At 38.5% G+C, this 21,318-nt stretch overlaps 1 protein-coding gene across 4 annotated transcripts in view; it reads right to left on the bottom strand.

The window, feature by feature from the left end:
• Positions 1–724: 724 nt before the first annotated feature.
• Positions 725–21,318, bottom strand: part of LOC126470102 (oxysterol-binding protein-related protein 11-like) — a 197,960-nt gene continuing 177,366 nt past the window's right edge. For all 4 annotated transcript variants that reach the window (XM_050097675.1, XM_050097676.1, XM_050097674.1 and 1 more), the window contains 2 exons: positions 3,249–3,410; positions 725–1,230 (listed from right to left, as the gene is read on the bottom strand). In XM_050097675.1, the coding sequence (XP_049953632.1) occupies positions 1,108–1,230; positions 3,249–3,410 (285 nt within the window). In that variant the 3' untranslated portion in view covers positions 725–1,107. The remainder of the gene's footprint in view (positions 1,231–3,248; positions 3,411–21,318) is intronic.

Raw genomic sequence — 21,318 nt, 5'->3', positions numbered from 1 at the left:
GTGGTGCATGTGGGGGTTGGCTATTCAAACCTGTACTAAAATCTATAAAAAAAAAGGCTGACATGTACATGATACAGTACAAATAATGTACTCATTACAATCTTAAATATACTATGTTACACACTTAATCCCTAATCATCACGATATCTGAAGTACATTATCTTCAATAATCACAGCCACAGCCATAACCACGATGGCATGGTGCCAAATATATGCAGACAGACAAAGTTATTGGCAAGACAAATACAAATACATTTTTCAAAATGTATGAACCGATAACTTAAAAACATAACTCAGTCACTGTAAAAATAACATGTTTGTTTGCATCATGAAGTTTACTGGAGATGTGGTCAGACATCACTGATTGTAGTTACAAAGGGCAATATAAGATAAAACTGGCAGTCCATGTTGCAAGAACAAATATGTTTTAACTTAAAGAAATTCAAGCAACTCTATTTCATGACATGAAGTACACTTATAATTTAACTCCTGAGAAGATTGTACAATTTTCAGTGCAAAACAGAACCTAAAACTCACTGAACTTTAGTGCACAACAATCCTTCAAATGCAGTGTCCATGCAGAAAAAATAGATATCTAATGAGAAAAATCCAGATCTATATACATATATGTTCCACTGTGGATAAAATGTCTTGGAGAAATAGGATGGCTTTAGCAACAGTCTACACTTTCAAAATCTTTTTTTTTTTTTTTATCACTGATGAAACACACACACACACACACACACACACACACACACACACACAAACACACACACAGCATCTGTATTAGTACCAGTTAAAATAAGTACAGTGTAGAATGCAATACTTATGTCACTGTAGTAATGAATAATTAAATTATTGATTTGTTAGCAATTCCAAAACTATTAACAGAATTAAGATGTTATAAATTTTATAGCCAACACAGGGAAAACTCTTTCTTATAGTTATACTGCAGTTCTTCTCCATTGATTTCGCTTGAAACCAACAATGACATATGTTCCAAGTGATATGTTACATTAGGTTCGTTGTTTCAAGTTGTGTAGTTATAGCATTCAGTCTTAAGTTCCACACACAGCTGTTTGCACCATGGAATTTTTGGCAGTACTTTCACAGTTTACACAGGGTATTGTTATACACCCAAGACTGGTTGATCTGGTGGAAGAAAGAAGTAGGAAAAGACTCTCCCTGTTCACTCCGCCTCCGTTCTCCTTCTCGCTGCCGTTCCTCCAACTAAAAAAAAAGTTCATAACACAACAAGAGAAATAACACTATGAATCAGCATCAGATATATAAAATATAAATAACTGTATGATACATCATTTCAATTGTTAATGATATCAGTTTGACAAGAAAGAGAATCCCCAAGTTTCTCCAGATATGCCATATCCAACTGAAGCCACTGATTGATAGTTAGAAACTTTGCAAGCTAGAAATAAGCTCATAAGAGAATATATTTTCACCCCCTTAAAAGAGAACACTGATGCCTTTGGAGCGCTGTAGTTGGTGTAGCACTGGTGCATGTGGTCATATTATCCTCCACTGCTGATAGAGATCATGGCAGTGGAGTGGTGTGCATGTGCCAGTCAGTTGCACAGTAACAGCACAGACGGGTTGACATGCAGTGACAGGATGGCAGAAAGAATCCATCATGTCTAGATATGCCCACAACCATAATGTGAATGAAGTTCCCCAACTTCTTGGTGTATTATGTGGACTATTCAGTTTGGCTATGAGGAATGGTGTATTACCTGCAGTCATGCAACATGGCTTAAGAACAGTAGTCTTAAAAAGATTCTCCAACAGGAATAGGAGATGAGTGTAACATTTTTTCAACAACAATCAGTTTCAAACCCAACAGCAATTGCAGATCCATCTCAACCAGATTCTGAGCTAACAGTGCAACATTCAATGGACATTTGGAGTTGAGGCCCCTCATGAAAGGCCACTGCTCATAGGGATGCACAAAGCTGCACTTCTCCATCAGCCAAACAACACAGAAACAATAGCTAAAAGAACGTGTTTTCAATTGATGCAAAGCACAATGAGTTATTTAACCCACAATATGTGGAGGGTGTAGGTCAGGTTCCATATATTTCTGTGATGTTTTGGAGTGTTTATTATACCATGGCTTAGGTCCACACTCTCAAGTTACCATAAACATGAACTAGGAAGTTTATTTTAACATACTCAGTGACCAAGTGTTGCCCCTTTTTTTACATCTTCATGATGCACATGCTGTGGACACTGTCATCTTCCAAAATGATGCCAGCCATTTTCAGAGGGCTGCTTATGTACATTTATGGACTGACGAATAACCAAGTACCCTACCACACTTTCATTGGTCTGCTGAATCACAGTAATCAACATACCTGCAGTCTGGTAGTCCTATTGGAGCTAATTATCAATGAGAGGCTTCAGTTGGATATGGCATACCTGGAGAAACTTGTGGATTCTCTTTCTTGCCAAACTGATACCATTAACAAATGTAAATGTGGTGTTACACAGTATTAGTGTGATGTCTCCAGGGAAAGACTAATATTTTGTCCAGTGCAGTAATTTATTTTTGAAACAAAGTGTAATGAACAGGAAGGGAAAATTCTAAAGGTCACGTATGCTGATGACTGAGTGATGAGTTGCTCACTCTCTCCTCATGACAAAGAGAACACTTTACTTTTTTGTCTTACACGACACAGCTATATTTAGAGATCTGTTGTTTCTTTCATTTGACTGCAATCTTAGTTATATACTAAAGGATAATATTAGCATAACCATCAAAACATATCATTCTTCTGAGTAATTCAACAAGAACTTGATACAGTATTTAAGTAAACAAATCAAAATAGAGTCTGGAGTGTAATGTAAGAGAGTTGTGTATTTCCATGTGGATGTCAATTGATCCACTACACTTGCATACTGCAGAATGGGTTCCATGCAAAAATTACAAGTAAGATGCTTGCAAATCAACTTATTACAAAAAATATCTGCTGTGGTTGGAAAATGAGTAGTGAGTATAATTTTACCTTTATTTTCAAGCATCAGGTGCGGGGTACGTACAAATTAAAAGAAAGGAAGCAAGTTATGGCCACACGAAAGAAACTGCAATAAGTACGGTTTGAGCAAAGGTAGGGATGGAAATTGCCCATGGTCTCATTTAACAAATCATTCTGACATTCACCTCAAGCATTTACAGAAATACTTTCCCCTCACATATTTAGAGAAGCTGTAGAGTGAGTCATTAGGAATCTCACCTGTCTCTTGTGAGCCGTTGCAGCAATGATATCCTTATTTTTTAAAGCTTCTGTTACTTTCAGCCACATTCTTCTTGACTCAAATGTTGCCTGCTTTTCTATTGGTCGTACCCTCTTCTTATATATGTCTAAGCTGTTCACTTCAATTATTTTGGTTGCTGCCTACAAACACAAAAATGAAAATCAGTGAGTTGTTAAAATACAATACAAAACACTTTTATCCTATTTACAACAGGAAGTTACTATCTTAAATTAGTATAGATAAAGTACATTTAATGAAGGAACTGGAAGCCATCTAATATGAATGAAGGCAGTGTGAAGCAAAAACTTGTGGTGCAACAATGAAGTAATGATGTAAAGAGAGAAGAAATTATGGTATTGCATTTTAGCTTGTGTCTAATTTTTCAAAGCACTCACAACCAAAAGCCAAATAACATATTTGGAACTTTCTAGGTAATAATTTAAGCCCACCAAGAACACAGCATCAATACTGTGTCTACAAGGATTTCACTTTTGCTGTAAACCCATATCAAATTTTGAGTAACAGAAGTATTTTTGGAGGAAAGGCCACAAAAATATAATTTTACTTTTTGAAATCTGAGTAGGTATGTCAAACAGCACATAATGTATTGTGAAAAAGTAAACACTCATTAATCAAAGTTTTTGTTTGAACATCACAGCACTTTACCTGGAATAGTTATATTAGATTGGCGTGCCTTGGATTTACTGCAAACAATAACCTAGACCACCAAGTCAGTTATGAAGTTCAGGTCCACAATGAATCTTAATAATCACAGTGTGAACCGCCATTTACCACATATAAAGCTATGGCAAAATGGAAGTTAAGTGCCATGAAGATCTCTAAGACCAAAGAGCACTGAAACACTGACATTACCAGCAGAGTCACAAGACCACAAAACCGTAGTAAACACTAAATGCAACATACACACTATCATCTAGAGTTATTAGGTCGTGTGTAGTAGTAAAAAAAAAAAAAAAAAAAAAAAAAAAAGAAGAAGAAGAAGAAGAAGGGGGGGGGGGGGGGGGGGTAGCCAGCAGCCAGCCATACTGCAGTAAGGGATACATATTATTCCTCATTCCACAGTCACAATGTTGTAGGAATCTTGTTGAGTAATTTACAATAACACAATGTTTGGTGGTCATGGTACAAGTAAATGAAGAAAGAATCTGCTGTCACAGGTTAGGTAATGGTAAACAGAGATCTATGTGAAATCCTGCTTTTTATTGCACAGTATGATAATCTTGAGAAATTTATTTTGTATCCTTGGAGTAATGGCATGGTGCAAGACAACCAGATGTTGTGATCTGACTGGTGACACACATTTTCATCCACACTTCAAAAAGGAATTTATGGATAAATTGAGATGATGTTGAATTAGTACACCTATCTTTGCAGTGAACCTGGAAGTCTGAGGGGACGAAACTTTTACAAAGGTGTCGTGTAATGATGTTAGAAATATCTTTGGATTGAGTGTGATTGGTAATTGTGTGAACCATCTGTAAATTTGTTAGTTACCCAGTATGAAGCAGCTAAGACAGCCCATTCCAGATACATCCAGAATGAATAATTATATCAAGATGAGGTTTTTGCTAAGTTTTGGCGGACAATGTGGTGAATTTTCTAACATATGCAAGTGATTTTTAATGCTTATAGCTACCAAACTATGACAGTAACTATATACAGAACTATATACTTTTAATGGCATTAAAATAGCCTTTGAAGAAGACTTCAACAACTTAACATGTGAAACTTGATCAAATAGTAACAAAGTAGCAGCACCACAAACTACTGTACCATTGTCAGGAGAAGAAATCCCACAAATGTTTTAACTACTGCAAGAAATGTAAGCAAACACATATCCCAGGTACATTTTGTGTGTTTGAAACCCATCAATCTGTGGTCTCCTGTTATAGTGATCAGACAACTTGCTCATGGCACTACTCATTGTACAGGACAGTTGAAAAAGTGGGTACGGTTTTTGCCAAACTTTTAGAGCAGCAGTGCACTTGTATCCTTAAAGGTATTCTGATTGTGCTGATGCATCACAATTCGTCTTTGCAAACAATGTACAAAAATTTCAAGACTCAAAGTGTGAATAATAAAAGAATAAAATATGCCAATGAAAAAGAACATTAACTGACAACAGAAATGAAACTATTATTTTAGCAATGGTAACACACTGCCCATGTCTCACTACAAGATTGCTTGAATGAGGGAGTAGGATCAGCAAAAGGAGTGTTCTGCAAATACTACAGTTAAACACAGCTCATCCTCATCACATTTTGTTCCATCAACAGCTGCACTGCAGTGACATTCAAAATTGGTTACAGTTCTCCAAATGCTGTCCCTGAAAATTGGAAAGTGATGCATTATTTCTGTGCCCACAACTACCATGGTCAGTCAGTCTGTAGTGCAGGCTTTTCAAGAATCACATCACTAACTCCTATTTTATTGGGGGGGGGGGGGGGGCTGTAAATAGCCACAAATATCTAAAGTTCCCAACAGATATGCTGCTGCAGTTACAGGAAGAATTCCTCTTGACAATGCAATCCATGTGGTACCAACAGGACAGATGTCCAACCCATTCTGCACAGATAATTACCAGCTTTCTTAATGGAATATTTGAAGATTGTTGGACTGGTCATTTGGGATAGACACAATAGCTTGCAAGCTCACCAAGCTTAAAACCTCTGGACTTTTATCTGGGTGGAGGAAATTAAAACAAGAGGTCTACAAGAAAACATAAACACCGTGAGAGGACATGTATAACACAGGTCTGTGCTGCTGTAAGTCCAAATGAAATTTAATACTTGGTAGCATGTATTAGTGTCCAAGACCAACACTTTGAACACTTGATATGGCTGTATAATAACAATCTCACAAACCATACCAAAGTTACATGTTTGTTTAAATTTTAAACAGTAGGGTTGAGCTTGTGGGACCTCTTCTACTAACAGCAGGACACTGGCTTGCAGAACTGTTATCTTGTTACTATTTGCTCAAGTCCCCAACATATTATATCGTTGAAGTTCTCTCCAAAGGTTCTCCCCAAATCCACAAAAAGTATATATTTCGATTTAAGAAAGTCACAAATTATCCCTTATACCTCAGGGAACACCACACCTTGATATATTTAGTCATTTCGGTTATATTTTGGATGGCCTGCCTTAGCTGCTTCACCATATTTATTTGTTAGATCACTTGCACAACACGCATCATGATTTGGAAAATGTCACACGTCAAAAGTATTTTAGTACAATAAAAGCACTGGGTACAATGTTCTCTCTCTCTCTCTCTCTCTCTCTCTCTCTCTCTCTCTCTCTCTCTCTCTCTCTCTGTGTGTGTGTGTGTGTGTGTGTGTGTGTGTGTGTGTGTGTGTGTGTGTGTGTGTGTGTGTAAGGGAGGGAAAATCAAACAGGGCTGAAACAAGCAGCACAATTAAGTAAATAGGAATGCAGGTGAGCTACTATGAACAACATAGTGAAGATCTTACCACAAACAAAGCCAACAAACACCACCATGGAACAAGTTTATATGCCCACTAGTTCTGCATATGACGAAGAGATTGAAAGAATATATGTCAAGATAACAGAATTTATTCAGATAGTTCAGGCATACAAAATTGTGTTATGAGACTTGAATCCAATAATAGGACATGGAACACAAGGAAAAATACTAGGAGAACTGAGACCGAGGAAAAAGAAATCACAGGGTAGGCAGCCTGCTGAATTTTGCATAGAACACAATTGCCTTAACAATGATGACAGATGACTGTACAAACAGAACACATGTGGAGACATGGGAAGGTTTCAGACAGATTATAATTGTGAACCAGAGATTTCAAAACCATATTTTAGACTGCATAACATTTCCAGGGATAGATGCAGTTTCTGGCCATAACTTATTGATTATGAGTTGCAGATTAAAACTAAAGAAATTATAGAAAGGTGGAGAATTGAGAAAATGGGACATGTGTAAGCCAAAAGAAGCAGAGGTTCATGATAATTTCAGAGATAGCATTAGGCAACTAATGACTACCGTGGAGGAAAGGAACACTGCAGAAGACAAACTGGTGTCATTGAGACATGTTGTCACATGCAGTGTCAGTGACGGATAATGTTTCACAATAAATCGTAATGATGTGTAATGAGTCTTTTACAGTCCATCACACTTTTGAATACGGTTACTAGCTAAAAATTTATAAGTTTATTTATCTCAAATACACAGATGTGAGTTAGTAATTCTTACCCACCATCTTTAACACATTGCAATAACAGAAATTATTCTCTGGAATTGTTTTCACATTTTACTTTGCTATCTATCAGACATTTTATATTCCTGAGTAAGTGATCAAAAATTTTTGCTGCAGCATTGTGCACCCCTTCTTGTGCTAAGACAACTTCAACGTGGAGTAATGTCCACCTGATTAGCTGAGTGGTAATGTGTTTGTCTATCATGCAGTAGGCCTGGATTCGATTCCCAGCCGGGTTGGAGATTTTCTCCATTCATAGAATGGGTGTTGTGTTATCATCATTATCATCATTATCATCATCATCATCATCATCATCTCCTCTCATCACTGACACATGAGGCACCCAATGTGGCATCATCTGAAACATCTGAAATAAGACTTGTAACCTGGTGATCAAACTTCCCTGGATGGGGTGTCCCAGCCAACAATGCCACACAATTTTATTTTATTTTATTTTTATTTTTTTTGTGGAATAATGAATGTCTTTTTTGTGGAGTAATGAATGTCATTTTTGCTTCCAGTACTGTAACTATGCATATCATTGTTTCTTTTGGACTGTAGTGGATTATTTACAATAAACTTCATGAGGGAATAAATATACTGTGAAGCAGTAGTCAGAATGCCCAGTTCCATAAACAGATGTCTACAAAATGACCATGGGTGAACATCACATATTGTTCCTAAGTGCGCTTATGAGCAACAAAAGACTTTCTTTCTCAAAGATGAGTTACCCCAGATTTGTAATGATTCTAACAAAGGAAACTCGCCATTGCATCCCCCCCTTCAGATGTAGTGGTAAGAGGGGCCAGTGCACAGCCCGTCAAAAACTGAACACAAATCAAGCATGTAAACAGGAAGAAGTTGTACTGAACTGTGGGGGAAAAAAGCATAACAGAAATGTGAACAGTCCAAGGATAGGAAGTGCAATATAAGGCAGCCAGAAGCAGCTACAGTGTCATGATTAAGAGGTCACGGTGTTAGAATGCCAAGTGGGAGAGCTGTGTTGAAATCTCCCTTTTGCCAATTATTATTATTTTTTACCACACTGTTCGCTGTATTCAAATTTGTGTCTGTGTCGTCATGTAACGTCCGTTTGCAACAGCGAAGTGTAAAGGAGGGACCTATAATGACAGTTGATTCTGCAAAAACTTTATTAGCAGCTGAAAGAATGTGAATTTTGTGAATGGGAACCGTAAACTTTTGATGAGAAGGCAACAAGTCAACCAAATCCTCCACCGGAAAAAATGTCTGGTGTGTCATAAATGGCATTAGTTACAGTACGTATGTCATATAATAGGAAGCTCTTACCAACGCACCGAATTTATACACCTGGTAAGAGAGTGAGATATGCCTCCTTGTCTGATTTAGGTGTTCACATGAACATGAATGTGATCATTCCCAAGGAAACAATGAAAACATAATAGTTTGTCACATAAGTTGCAACAAATGAATGAAACAGTTTCACAATCACACAGGTTCTCTGTGCTCTGTCAAAATGTATATTTTTTAACATTTTTGAAGTTGTGTTCTGTTTTGGAAGTTTTGACTCTTGAATTCCTTTGTTGTTAACATAGTTCACACCCGTTTATTTGTTGTTTTCATTTCTGTGAGCCACCTATGTGGTATCTTGCCTGCTCTCACTATTCATCACGTTTACTTGTGACAGTAAAGTATGCTTACCACATGACTCATATTCTATAACCAACTGACGAGCTTACAGGAAGGGAACAAACATTTCAATGACCAGATGCACAGTAAATAATGTTGTGAAAAAAATAAATAAATGGTATTAGGGAGTTTTGAACATGGCTCACCCATTTGACAGTTCAACACTGACCACGTAATCACGATGCCTTGGCTCCTCAACTTAGTTTAATATTACACTTGTGAAGCTTGGACCATTCACTGTTCCTATTTCACTTTTTTCATAGTTCAGTACACATCCTTCCTGTTTTCACGCTTGATCTGTGTTCAGTTTTTGGCGGGTTACCCACTGGGGCATGTTACCACTAAATCTGAGGGGGTGCAATGGGGTGTTTGACTTTAAAAAAGTGCTTTTCGCAGTTTAAATTATCATCGATATGGACACCTAAGAATTTTAAGTTTCCACTCTGTTTACTATTTCCTCACCATGTATTACACTTATCATTGGTGTAGTACTCTTGTATGTGTAGAACTGAATAAGTTGTTTTTTAAAATCAAGGGCAAGGCAATGTGGAGAAAACCAATGATACATTTATGAGCATTGTTTACCATTTCTTCTGTTTCTGTACATATGCTTGGACTGATGACATTAATAGTGTCATCTGCAAAAACAACTAATTCTGATTGTTGTATATTAGATGTAAATTTGTTTACTACATGAGGAACAATGGCGGACCTAAGATTGAGCCTTGTTGAACTCCATACATGATTTCTTTCCAGGCAGAATTACATCCCTGGATAATATTGGTTGAATTACTAAGTCAAACATTCTGCATCCTTTTGGTTGGGTATATGATGTCCATTGGTTGGCCATACCATCAACCCCACAAAACTTCCATTTATTTAGGAGAATACTATGGTTCAACAGTCAAATGTCATATACCGGTATATATAATAGTACACCTGGAAAGAGCATGTTGATTTTGGTCTGATGATGGCATATGCCCCCTGTGGGATAGTAGATGTACTAAAAATGGTTCAAATGGCTCTAAGCACTATGGGACTTAACATCTATGGTCATCAGTCCCCTAGAACTTAGAACTACTTAAACCTAACTAACCTAAGGACAGCACACAACACCCAGTAGAGTACTGATAATGGTTTCAACATAATCTGCCAACAGATAGCGTAGTGGCAAAGCTAACAGGGTGCCATCTGTGTCTACTCTTTAACAAAAAATTCTCGCAGCCAGAAGGCTCAGTGTTGTGCAAATGTGTGAAGTAAGCAGGCAACCAAGCCACAGACATGCACTCGTGCTTCCTACAGTGAACTGAGCAAGTTTGAAAGGTGTCAAACTGTGGCCTTCCAAATAGCGGGATGGTTCATTCACAGATTTATCACACAAGTTGAATGCGCTGTCACAGCTGTACAACAGAACTGGTATCAGCGGTCAAATGAACATTCTCACCGCTGTAGATGAGGTTCTGGAGATCAATCCATCAGATGCCTGAAAGGATCATCGTATTTTAAGGGCAGCAGTGACACAATGTACGGCTACCACAGCACAGATAAGAGGACTTGTGAGTGCCGACACGTCAACATGAAATGTTGTGAACCGGTTATTAGCAATGGGACTACTGGCATGCACACCTCTAACCCACGCCACAGCATCAACATGCACAGCTCAACTGGTGCCATCAGAGAATCACATGGAACATGAAATGGCACGCTATGCTCTTCAGCAATGAAAGCAGATTCTGCCTGCACACAAGTGATAGTTGTTCGTGCATATTATGTAGAACTGGTGAGCACTGTTTTGCAGAGTGCATTCACTAAGACACACTGACCGCACCCCAGGACTTATGGTCTATGGTACAATACACTACAAGTCTCTTTCACCTTCGGTGTTTCTGGAGGGGACACTAACCAGCACTTAGTACATACAGAATGTTGCTAGACCCATTCTTTTGCCGTTGTCATAACAGAAGGTTAGTGTATTGTTCCTACAGGATAGTGCTCATCCACACACTGCCCACGAAACTTTACACGCTCTGCAAGATATGTAGCAACTTCCCTGGCCAGCACTATATCCAGACTTGTCTCCAGTTGAGCACGTGGGGGATATGATGCGACAAGAAGTGACTCATCAACCACTAACTCTTACAGAGCTGTGAGAACAGGTTAAACAGGCATGGCATAACATATCCCAGGACAGTGTTTGCCATCTGTACTTGATGCAAAAGTGAGCACCTGCCCCTGTATGCTACACCACGTACTAATATTGGTGTTCAAGCATGGGTCAATATCTCGTACCTAAGAATTGCTTGTGCTGGTGATCTGTAAATGTAATCATTTCATGTACTCCACATGCTCTGTTGCAACTATAGATCTTGAGTGAATTGGAAACCTCTAAATGGGTGTAGCAATTTTTTCTGGCAATGTGTTTAATACTTGTAAAACTTGGTGAGTGAACATGAAAATGGCATTATCAGTAGAGTAACTCTTTTGAAAAATAAACTGCAATATTCTGAGGACATTATTGTTGCTAAGGTGACATACTATTCTAGAATAAATCATCATTTCAAAAAATTTGGAAAATGGTCAGTAGTTACTAGCATCTCTCTAATCATCTTTCTTAAAGAGGGGTTAAGCGACAGCATTTTTCAGACTCTTTGCAAAAAGACAAGGTCCAGTAGACAGTCTTGGGTAATATACGACATACTGAATTTAATTGGCGAAAGGAGAAAATACATGAAAAATGGATGACCTGATTACAAAACTCCATATTTACTGATACAGAACAAACTAAAAAATCGTGAAATTTTAACAATGCTCTGTGTGTCCACCAGAGCAGCACAAACAATATCTAGAAGATAAGTTATGGCAGCTGTTATTCTGTTCTTCACTTCTTCTATGTCATGGGATAAAGGGGATATGAACACATTTTCCCTCAAATATCCCCACAAAGGGGGGGGGGGGGGGGGGGGGGGAAGAGCAGGGGGTCACATCTGGCGATCTTGGAGGCCAAGAATGCAGGGCAGTGTCTTGCGATCCCATGCACCCTATCCAGCAGTGAAGCAGAGTATCACTGAGAAACTGATATACATTGTAGTGCCAGTGTGGTGGAGTTTCATCCTGTTACAAAATGAAGTCATCGGAATCCTCCTGAAGTTGTGGGAAAAGCCAATTCTGGAGCATTAGAAGATAGCTCATTCCAGTCACCGTTTTTTCCTCAAACAAGAAGGAACCTTACACTTTTTCATGACAAATGACACAAAAACATCCACTTTAGGTGAGTCTCTTTTATGCTCAATAATATCATGAAGATTCTACTGTCCCCATATGCACATGTTATGCCGGTTTACTTTATTGCTAACATGAGATGTTGCTTCATCACAGAAAATTGACCATGATAAAAATGTATTGTCTTACATATCCTCTAGCAGAGCATTGCTGAAGGCAACCTGTTTCCTTTTATCATTAACCCGAAGAGCTTGAGCTAGCTGTAGCCTGTATGGTTTACAGGCCAAACGATGCCTTAACACTTGCCAGACAGTCATATGAGGTACTGCCAGTTCTCTGCTTGCACAGTGAGTAGACTTTTGTAGACTCCGTTCAAATATTTATTAAATTCCTTCCACCATGTCAGTCATCAGAAGTGCAATGTTGACCTGGACTCTTATCTTTGCACAAGCATACTGTCTCTTCAATGAAGAATGTTTTTAATTGCAGCTACATCAATGCCAAAATGTCGATGAAAAGCATGCTGGACTGAAATCACTGACTCACTCTTTGAGAACTGCACCACACAACATGCCTTCTGTTGAGGGATCATCATCTTAATTCTGACTGACTGCCAACTGAGAAGACACACTGACTGGCATCCACGAGTAATTTTCTGAAGCTCTAGGTCATGCCCATTCAAACGACACACATTTCCTTGCTGGCATGTCCCTTGTTTCATAATTACTAATATCCAAAATCATGTCACTCTTTTTGAAACACCCTGCATAACAACACAGCACAGGATCTGCTGAACGGAAAAGCAGGACTGACTGGATGAGAAACACAAAGGTGTAGAGGTATGCACAACTATGGCATTGATGGATGTCACTTATTGGAAAATTAAGAAATCTATGGAGAAATGAGAATTAGCTATGCGAGTATCAAGGGCTCAGATGGACAGCCAGTACTAAGAAAAGAAGAGAAGCTTGTACGATTGAAGGTATATATGAAGGGCTAGACAAGAGAAAGAAACCTGAAGAAAACATTATGCAAAGGAACAAGGAAGCAGACGAATATTAGGTGGGAAATATGGTACTGTAAGGAGAATTTTACAGAGTGCTAAAACATCTAAGCTGAAACATGGCACGCCGAGTAGATGACACACTCTCAGAATTATTGAGATCCTTTGGAAAACATACTAAGAAAAAAATTATCCACCTGATGTGCAAGTTTAACAAAAATGTAATCATTCAAATTCCAAAGGAGGCAGGTATCGATAGGTATGAATATTACATAACTATTAGTTTAATAGGTCATTTTTGCAAAATATTATCATGAATTATTTACAGAAGAACAGAAAGACTATGAGGAGTTGACCTTGTCAAGATTAGTTTGGGTGCTGGAGGAACTTGGGAACATGCAATGTAGTACTGATCCCACCACTTATCTTAGAAGATCAACTGAAGAAATATAAAACTGGAATAAGGGAACACTTTTGACAAAGTTGAATGGAAGTAGTAAGTGACTGATAAAAAGCCTGGCACTTTACCACTTTACAACCAAGCCATAATTGGTCAAAAACAGAAACATGAGCTTACCATAATGCACCAAAATTATTGAACTCTGACAACTAATAATAGTGATTTAGATTCGTCTGTAAATAAATCCAAAACACCAGTCATGAATCAATACCAGAACTATGATCACATAATTAGCATTTGTGAGCTTCAGACCATAACCTCTGCTGCTTTCTCCAGGAAAGACAAATCGGGTAGTGGTGTACCAATATTCACTGTAAAAAGGGTTAACTACCATGGTGCATATATTAGCAGCTGTCGTGCTGAAGATTTTGCTGAAACTGCAGCAGTAAAATGAAAATGGAAAAATGAATGCCTAGTAATCTTTGTGTACACAGATCAGTTGGAGCATGGGTTGATAGTAGCTTCCTAACCAAACTTACAAACCAGTTAATTCATACAGACAATAAACATCTTGGAAAAAAAGAGGCTGGCTAATCACTGTAATTACTGAAGACCAACATCATCCCTGTCCTGAAACCTAATCTAATTCCCTCATTATTGCCTGATTTAATTTGACTACATTCCTTTAGACTTCAAAGTTTCTACATGTACATCAAACTCCCAATGCCACCCAACGGAGTATGGCAGATGGTACTTCTGGTACCATTAACTGATGCCCTTCCCCTGTTCCACTTATGAATGGTGGGAAGAATATTATTTGGTAAGCCTCTGTATTGGCTCTAATTTCTCGAATTTTCTCATCGAGGTCATTTTAGTGATAGGAAGTAATGTGTTGTCCAACTCTGTCCAGAATGAGCTCACTCGAAATTTCAATAGTAAACCTCTTCATGATGCACAATACCTCTCTTGCAATATCTACCACTGGAGTTTGTTGAGGATCTCTGTAACACTCTTGTGCCAAATAAACAATCCTTTGATCACTGCTCTTCATTGGATCTTCTTTATCTCTTCTATCAGTTCTACCTCGTAAGGATCCCAGATAGATGAACAATCCTCTAGAATCAGTCGAAAAAGCACCTTGTAAGCCACTTCCTTCATGGATGAGTAACATTTCCTTAAGACTCTTCCTATAATCTCAGTGTGGCATCTCCTTTTTCTACTATTTGTTTTATGGGGTCATTCCACTTATGGTTACTCTGGATAGTTAATTCTAGATATTTTATGTTAGATATTGTTTCTGGCAATTTGTCATCAATAGTTTAGTTTCACAGTTGTGGATTTCTTTTCCTATTTATGCATTCAGGGTTAAATGCCAGAGCCTGCACCACTGATCAATCCTCTGCAGGCCATTCAGCAAATCTATACTGTCCTCTGGCCTTGCTACTTTCTTCTAGACAACCACATCATCTTCAAACAGTCTTTAACAACTTCTGGCACTTTCTATAAATCATTTATATACATTGTAAATAGTAACAGCCCTATCATACTTCCTTGTCGTACTCCAGAAATTACCTTTACATCTGTCGATTTTGTTCCACTGAGAGCGACATGTTGAGTTCTGCCTGCAAGGAAGTCTTGAATCCAGGAGTAAATCTGGTACAATACTTGGTAAGCTCATGTTTCTTTCTTTCTTTTTTTTTTCAGTAAATGGCAGTTCGAGGCAGTGTCAAATGTCTTCCTCAATCAAGGAATACGGCATCTACCTGAGCACTGTTGTCTATAACACTATGGATCTCATGGAAAAACAGAGCAAGCCGAGTTTCACAATATCTCTGTTTGCATAATCCATGTTGGTTTTTAGGAGGAGATTTTTGTTCCCCAAAAATCTCATAACTCTTGAGCATAAAACATGTTCCATAATTCAACAACAGACTGATGTCAACAACATAGGCCTATAACTATATGCATCTGTCCCATGATCCTCCTTGAAAACTGGAATGACCTGCACTTTTTTTCAGTCGCTATGTACCCTTCATTGCTCCACTGATCTACAATAAACTGCTGCTACACAGGGAGCCAATTCTTTTGCATAATCTTTGTAGAATCTTATAGGTACATCATCTGGTTCTGATGCCTTTCAATTACTAAGCAATTGTTGTTGCTTTTCTGTTCTCTGAACTGTAATTTCCTTTCCAAAAATCTCCTTGGTTTCTAAATGCAAACTGATAATCCACTATCAGTTTCTCCCAGGATTTTCATTTTTCTGTAAATAACTTGTGTTGTTTGTGCCTTGATCAGCTGAGGTATTTCAGTGCCTTGTCAGACTCTTCTTGCAGTACCATATCTCCCATCTCATCTTCATCTGTTTCCTCTTCCATTTTCAAAATGGTGTCTTCAATTTGTTTGGCTTTCAATTTCCTTCATTAGTATTGGTTGCCATCTGCAGCCTTGATATCAATATAGCTGCATAAATTTTGACCATAGATTTCTTTACTTTTCATACAGGTGCTCTATCATTCCTGTAACCATGCATGTTTCTACAGTCAGTCATCCTTTGCCATTCAGCACATCTGTGAATCTCACTTTTTCACATGTCTGTGTTTTTATAGTTTCCTTTCATCAATTAAATTCAGTGTCTCATATGCTATCCACAGATTTCTAAGTCACCTTATCTCATTGCCTCGATATTTTTCTGCTGCCTTCATATATTATCTCACAAAGATACCCATTCATCTTCTATGGTATTCCTCTCCCCTGTTTCAGTCAATAGTCACCAAATGCTGTCTTTGAAATCCCATCAACCTCTCATTCTTTTAATATCCCCTACATTTCCTATCCTTCTGTAACTTCTTTTGTCTTAATCTGCAGATCACAGCCAATACATTACGGTTAGAGACCAAGTCTACCCCTGGAAGCATTTTATAGTTTAAATCCAGTTTTCAAAACTCTGTCGTGCCATTATAATCTATCTGAAACATTCCAGTGTCCCATGTCTCTTCCACTTATACAGAAGTCTTTCATTATTGTTAAGCCAAATATTACCAATTATGAAATTGTGTTCTGTGCACAATACTACCTGACTGCTTCTCCTATCATTCCTTACCAACAGTCCATGCTACCTATGGTTTTTTCTCTCTCTTGCTTTTCTTGCCAACAAATTCCTGTCCCCCTCATCACAATTAAACTTTTGCCTGACTTAATCCGAGTCATTTCATCACACAGTCTTACAATCTCTTCATCATTCACAGAGCTAGTGGGCATATAAACTTTACGGCTGTGGTGAGTGTTGGCTTGGTCTCTATCATGAATATAATAAGGTCTTCACTATGCTGTTCATACTATCTCGCATGCATTCCTACTTTGTTAATCATTATTTGACCTACTCCTGCATTATCTCTTTTTGATTATGGAGGATGCCATCATCAAGCCATTCAGTAGTAATTGCCTTAGTTTCCCCTTGCTGTCAGCCACTGGCAGTAACAACATACGTTAATCTTACAAGACCAGTAAAGACCCTGCAGCTACTGAAAAGGCTGCTACCCCACTTCAGGAATATGTTGGGGTGGCCTCTCCACAGATGTCTTCCTGTATTTTTTAGGCACACAAATCACCTCACTAGGAGAATGTCTGTGGTTTATGGTTATGAGTGGGGTGGGGGAGGGGAGGAGGGATATAATTTGGGCTTATGAGTGGTGAAGTCACATAAACATTTTTTTTATTGCTTTAGAACTAATAACACCAGGTGGCATACTTGATGTAATTAACATGGACAATAAATAATTCAGACAAGAAGAGAATAGAAGCTTTCAAAATGTGGTGATACAGAAGAATGCTCAGGATTAGATGGGTAAATCGCGTAACTAATGAGGAGGTACTGAACAGAATTGAGGAGAAGAGGAATTTGTGGCACAATTGACTAGAAGAAGGGATCAGTTGGTAAGACACATTCTGAGGCATCAAGGGATCACCAATTTAGTACTGGAGGGAAATGTTGAGAGTAAAAATCGTAGAGGGAGACCAAGAGATGAATATGCTAAGCAGATTCAGAAGGATGTAGGTTGCAGCAGTTATTCAGGGATGATGAAGCTTGCACAGGATAGAGTAGCATGGAGAGCTGCATCAAACCAGTCTCTGGACTGAAGACCACAAAAACAAATCAACATTTTTCAAGCAATGTGGGAGTGAAGCTACAGTAACTTAACCACAGCTCATAATATGATTCTTAAAAATAAATAATTTGAAAATGCATCCATTTTCAATTACTATTTCTCCTCAGTGGGTAAAATGATCAATAAGGTAAAAGTCTTTGACAAAGTTTCATGGGCAGTCCATCAGCATACAGGATACACCATTTTACTGCAAACTGCAGAGAAATAAGTATCATAGTGTTTTCATTAAAATGTTCTACATCTTCATAATAGGATAGGTTAATATTAACACCTTAAAATGTATTTGTGAACCTGTCTACAGCAATTAAAACAAGTACCTTTCTGGAAAAACTGAAAATAGCTAAGGTAACCTTAATTGTTAAGACAGGGTAGTAATGAAGAGAAGAAAATGTTAGGTTGATCTCCATTCTGTCAGTTTCCTCCAAGATGATAGCAAATATGAACTATAATAGAACCACAAAATAGTTTGGAAATAAACGAGCATGCCACATGTATTTACTCTGATCTTAAAAAAAAAAGTTTTTGATTGTTACAATATTATAGGATAAATTACAAAATACTGGATTTAAAGTTACCCCCTACTCATTGATAAAACCTCATCTAATGAAGAGAAAACAGTTAGGGACTACATACATCTGAAATTGGTAACACTAAATGTGGTGCCTTTGATGTTTCTGTACTGGGGTCCCTTCTTTTTCATATATTCTTGGCTTAGAAATGACACAGAAAATAAGTCTGTCATTTGCTAACACAAGCCTATCACAGATCAGAGACATTTTACAACACAGTTGGAAATGAATTAATGCAGTATTTTAATGAAAGCCATCGGAATGTGAGCACCACCCATGAAATTCAACAAAGAGGAAAATGACACTGGTGTGGAAGTAAAAATGGGCATTGAAACTGTGAAAAAATGAATCAAATGTAAAATTTATTTGCAATAGATATTTTAAGCAAATACTGGTACACTACACACTGCCTATCATTCACATTAAGCTCACAAATTAATTATGTCATCAAAATGAGATTGATGGAAAGAGCAAAATGTAAAAGCAGGAATGACCAGGAAGCCTCAGCCGCAGTCAGAGAGAGCCAGAGCGGGCGCAGATGGAATAGGGAACGTCCAGGGCGGCAGGGGAGCACCACTCGCGGGCGTGGACCGAAAAGGGAACACCAGGAGGCCACCACCGCAGATGGAGGCGGCCAGAGTGGGCGTGGACGGAATAGGGAGCGTCCAGAGTGGCAGGGGAGCGCCACTCACGGGTGCGGACTGAAGAGGCAACACCAGGAGGCCACGACCGCAGTTGGAGGCGGCCAGAGTGGGCGCGGACGGAATAGGGAACACCTAGAGCGGCAGGATAGTGCGACTCGCGGGCGCGGACCAACTAGGGAACGGCAAACACAACACCAGGCACCGGGCAGGCATAAATATGCAACCCGGTCCATCAAGCAGCCAGTCTCAGGGAACACCTGATGAAGACGTCAAGTAATGACATCGAAATATCGTGTTTGAAAGATGCTGATATCCAGCAGAAAACCTGATTTCCACTAGATGTCATCAAATCGGCGGGAAAGTTTAAGAAATTACAATCTGTAATCAGTTTAACCTTGTCTTTGCAGTTTTTAGGAGTGATATGCAGGAGGCTGTAGTATATTCCTAGAGTTCTCACTTGATACTGGTACATAAAACTGTAAGTAGTCTTACTAGAAGTAGTTTGCCTCTACTTCAAGCATCTGGCAGTTCAAGATTTTCTACATTTCTGTGACACTGTCTTGTGGAGCAAACAAACACGTGACTATTGGTGCTGTTATTCTTTTTCTATGTTTAATATCCCTTCATAGTCCTATTTCAATGGATACCACATATTTGAGCAATATTTTAACACATTGTTCTGTATGCAATGTCCTTTGTTGACTGCTGACATCTGCACAGTGTCCTACCAATGAAATTACCAAACACAAACGGTAACATTTCTATCCAAAACCGGTGTTGAGGCAACAGGGGTGCACCACTGGCAAAGATGACGGCGTGAACGACAGCTGCAGAGTTCTGTATGGGCAAATAGAGTTGCAATGTTCAGCAACTGACCAGTCAGATGAACCAAGGTGCTATCAACAGTGTTTCCTCAACGACCATTCAGCAAACATTGCCGTGGATGGGCTTCCGCAACAAGCACCTAGTGCATGCACCTATGCTCACTGCTGTTCATTGACAACAAAGGCTGAAATTTTGCAAGCCAATACAGCAACTGGATGTCCACTGAGTGCGACAGATGGCCTTTTCAGATGAAAGGGTCCAGGCCAAAAATGTTTTCATGGCATTCCCTGGGTGATCTCGTCATTCTGGAAGGCACAATTGATCACCACAAGTATGCATCTATTTTTGGGAACCATATACAGGCTTTTGACAGGTGGTCACATTAATGTGACAGGACAGAGTAGAATGAGACTAGGTTGCAAAGAAAGTAAAACATTATTAATAAACATTTATATTGGGAATAATCAGCTGCTGGGAGCACACAGACTTACAAAAGAAGACCATTATCTATTTCAATAAGAAATTACAGTTTTTACAAAGAGATATAAGAATAAAATCCAAATACCATCTGAATAAAAGGCTTATGGAAAACACAGTAAGAGACTAATCTGATAAGGGCGCATACATGGACATTAAGTAAAGTCACAAGCAGGTAGTTTCTAGTGACAGAGTACTACTTCAATCTAAGAAACCTCTTTCTCAGCACTTTCCACAAGTTTTGTTTTCAGGCTCTGTAGAGCTCTTGACTTTTTTCTACTCACTTTCGAATGAAATTGTCAGAGAAACCTCTTTCAAGACTGGCTTTGCCTTGGAAGAGACTGCAAACAACTCTTCACATTTTCATGTACACTTTTGACCCCAATGACCACCATCCAGAACTGGTTGATGCGAATACGATCCCCACAAAGTTCTTTGAGGATTTCCTCTCTTGACATGATCTCCACTAGATTTTGGAACTCACGAGCAATAGCATCAGCCTCATGACAACCAAAGAAAATTAAGGTAGTAAAATGTGTCAATTCTATGCCTAACTGTCTCTTCTCATGTTCAGTGTTAACTGCCACTTGCGGGACTAAATGTGGAATGCTCTTCATAAAAAAATAAACCAGGGAGAATTTGTCCAGAATTTTGGATACTGCACTCTGCATAAATGTAAGGCACTCAATTCACAATTCCAAGATATCTTTCTCTGAAACGTCACACTGACCAAGACCTTTTTATTCAACTGATTTATGTTGGCACTCAGATCTGTTTTCAAGCTAGTCTGTTTCTTCAAACTTCTGGTTTCACAAATGTTCT

The sequence above is a fragment of the Schistocerca serialis genome, chromosome 3 (genome assembly GCF_023864345.2).
Source record: "Schistocerca serialis cubense isolate TAMUIC-IGC-003099 chromosome 3, iqSchSeri2.2, whole genome shotgun sequence".
Taxonomy (NCBI): domain Eukaryota; kingdom Metazoa; phylum Arthropoda; class Insecta; order Orthoptera; family Acrididae; genus Schistocerca; species Schistocerca serialis.
The sequence above is the reverse complement of the archived record's forward strand: the minus strand, read 5'-3'. Positions and strand labels throughout refer to the sequence as shown.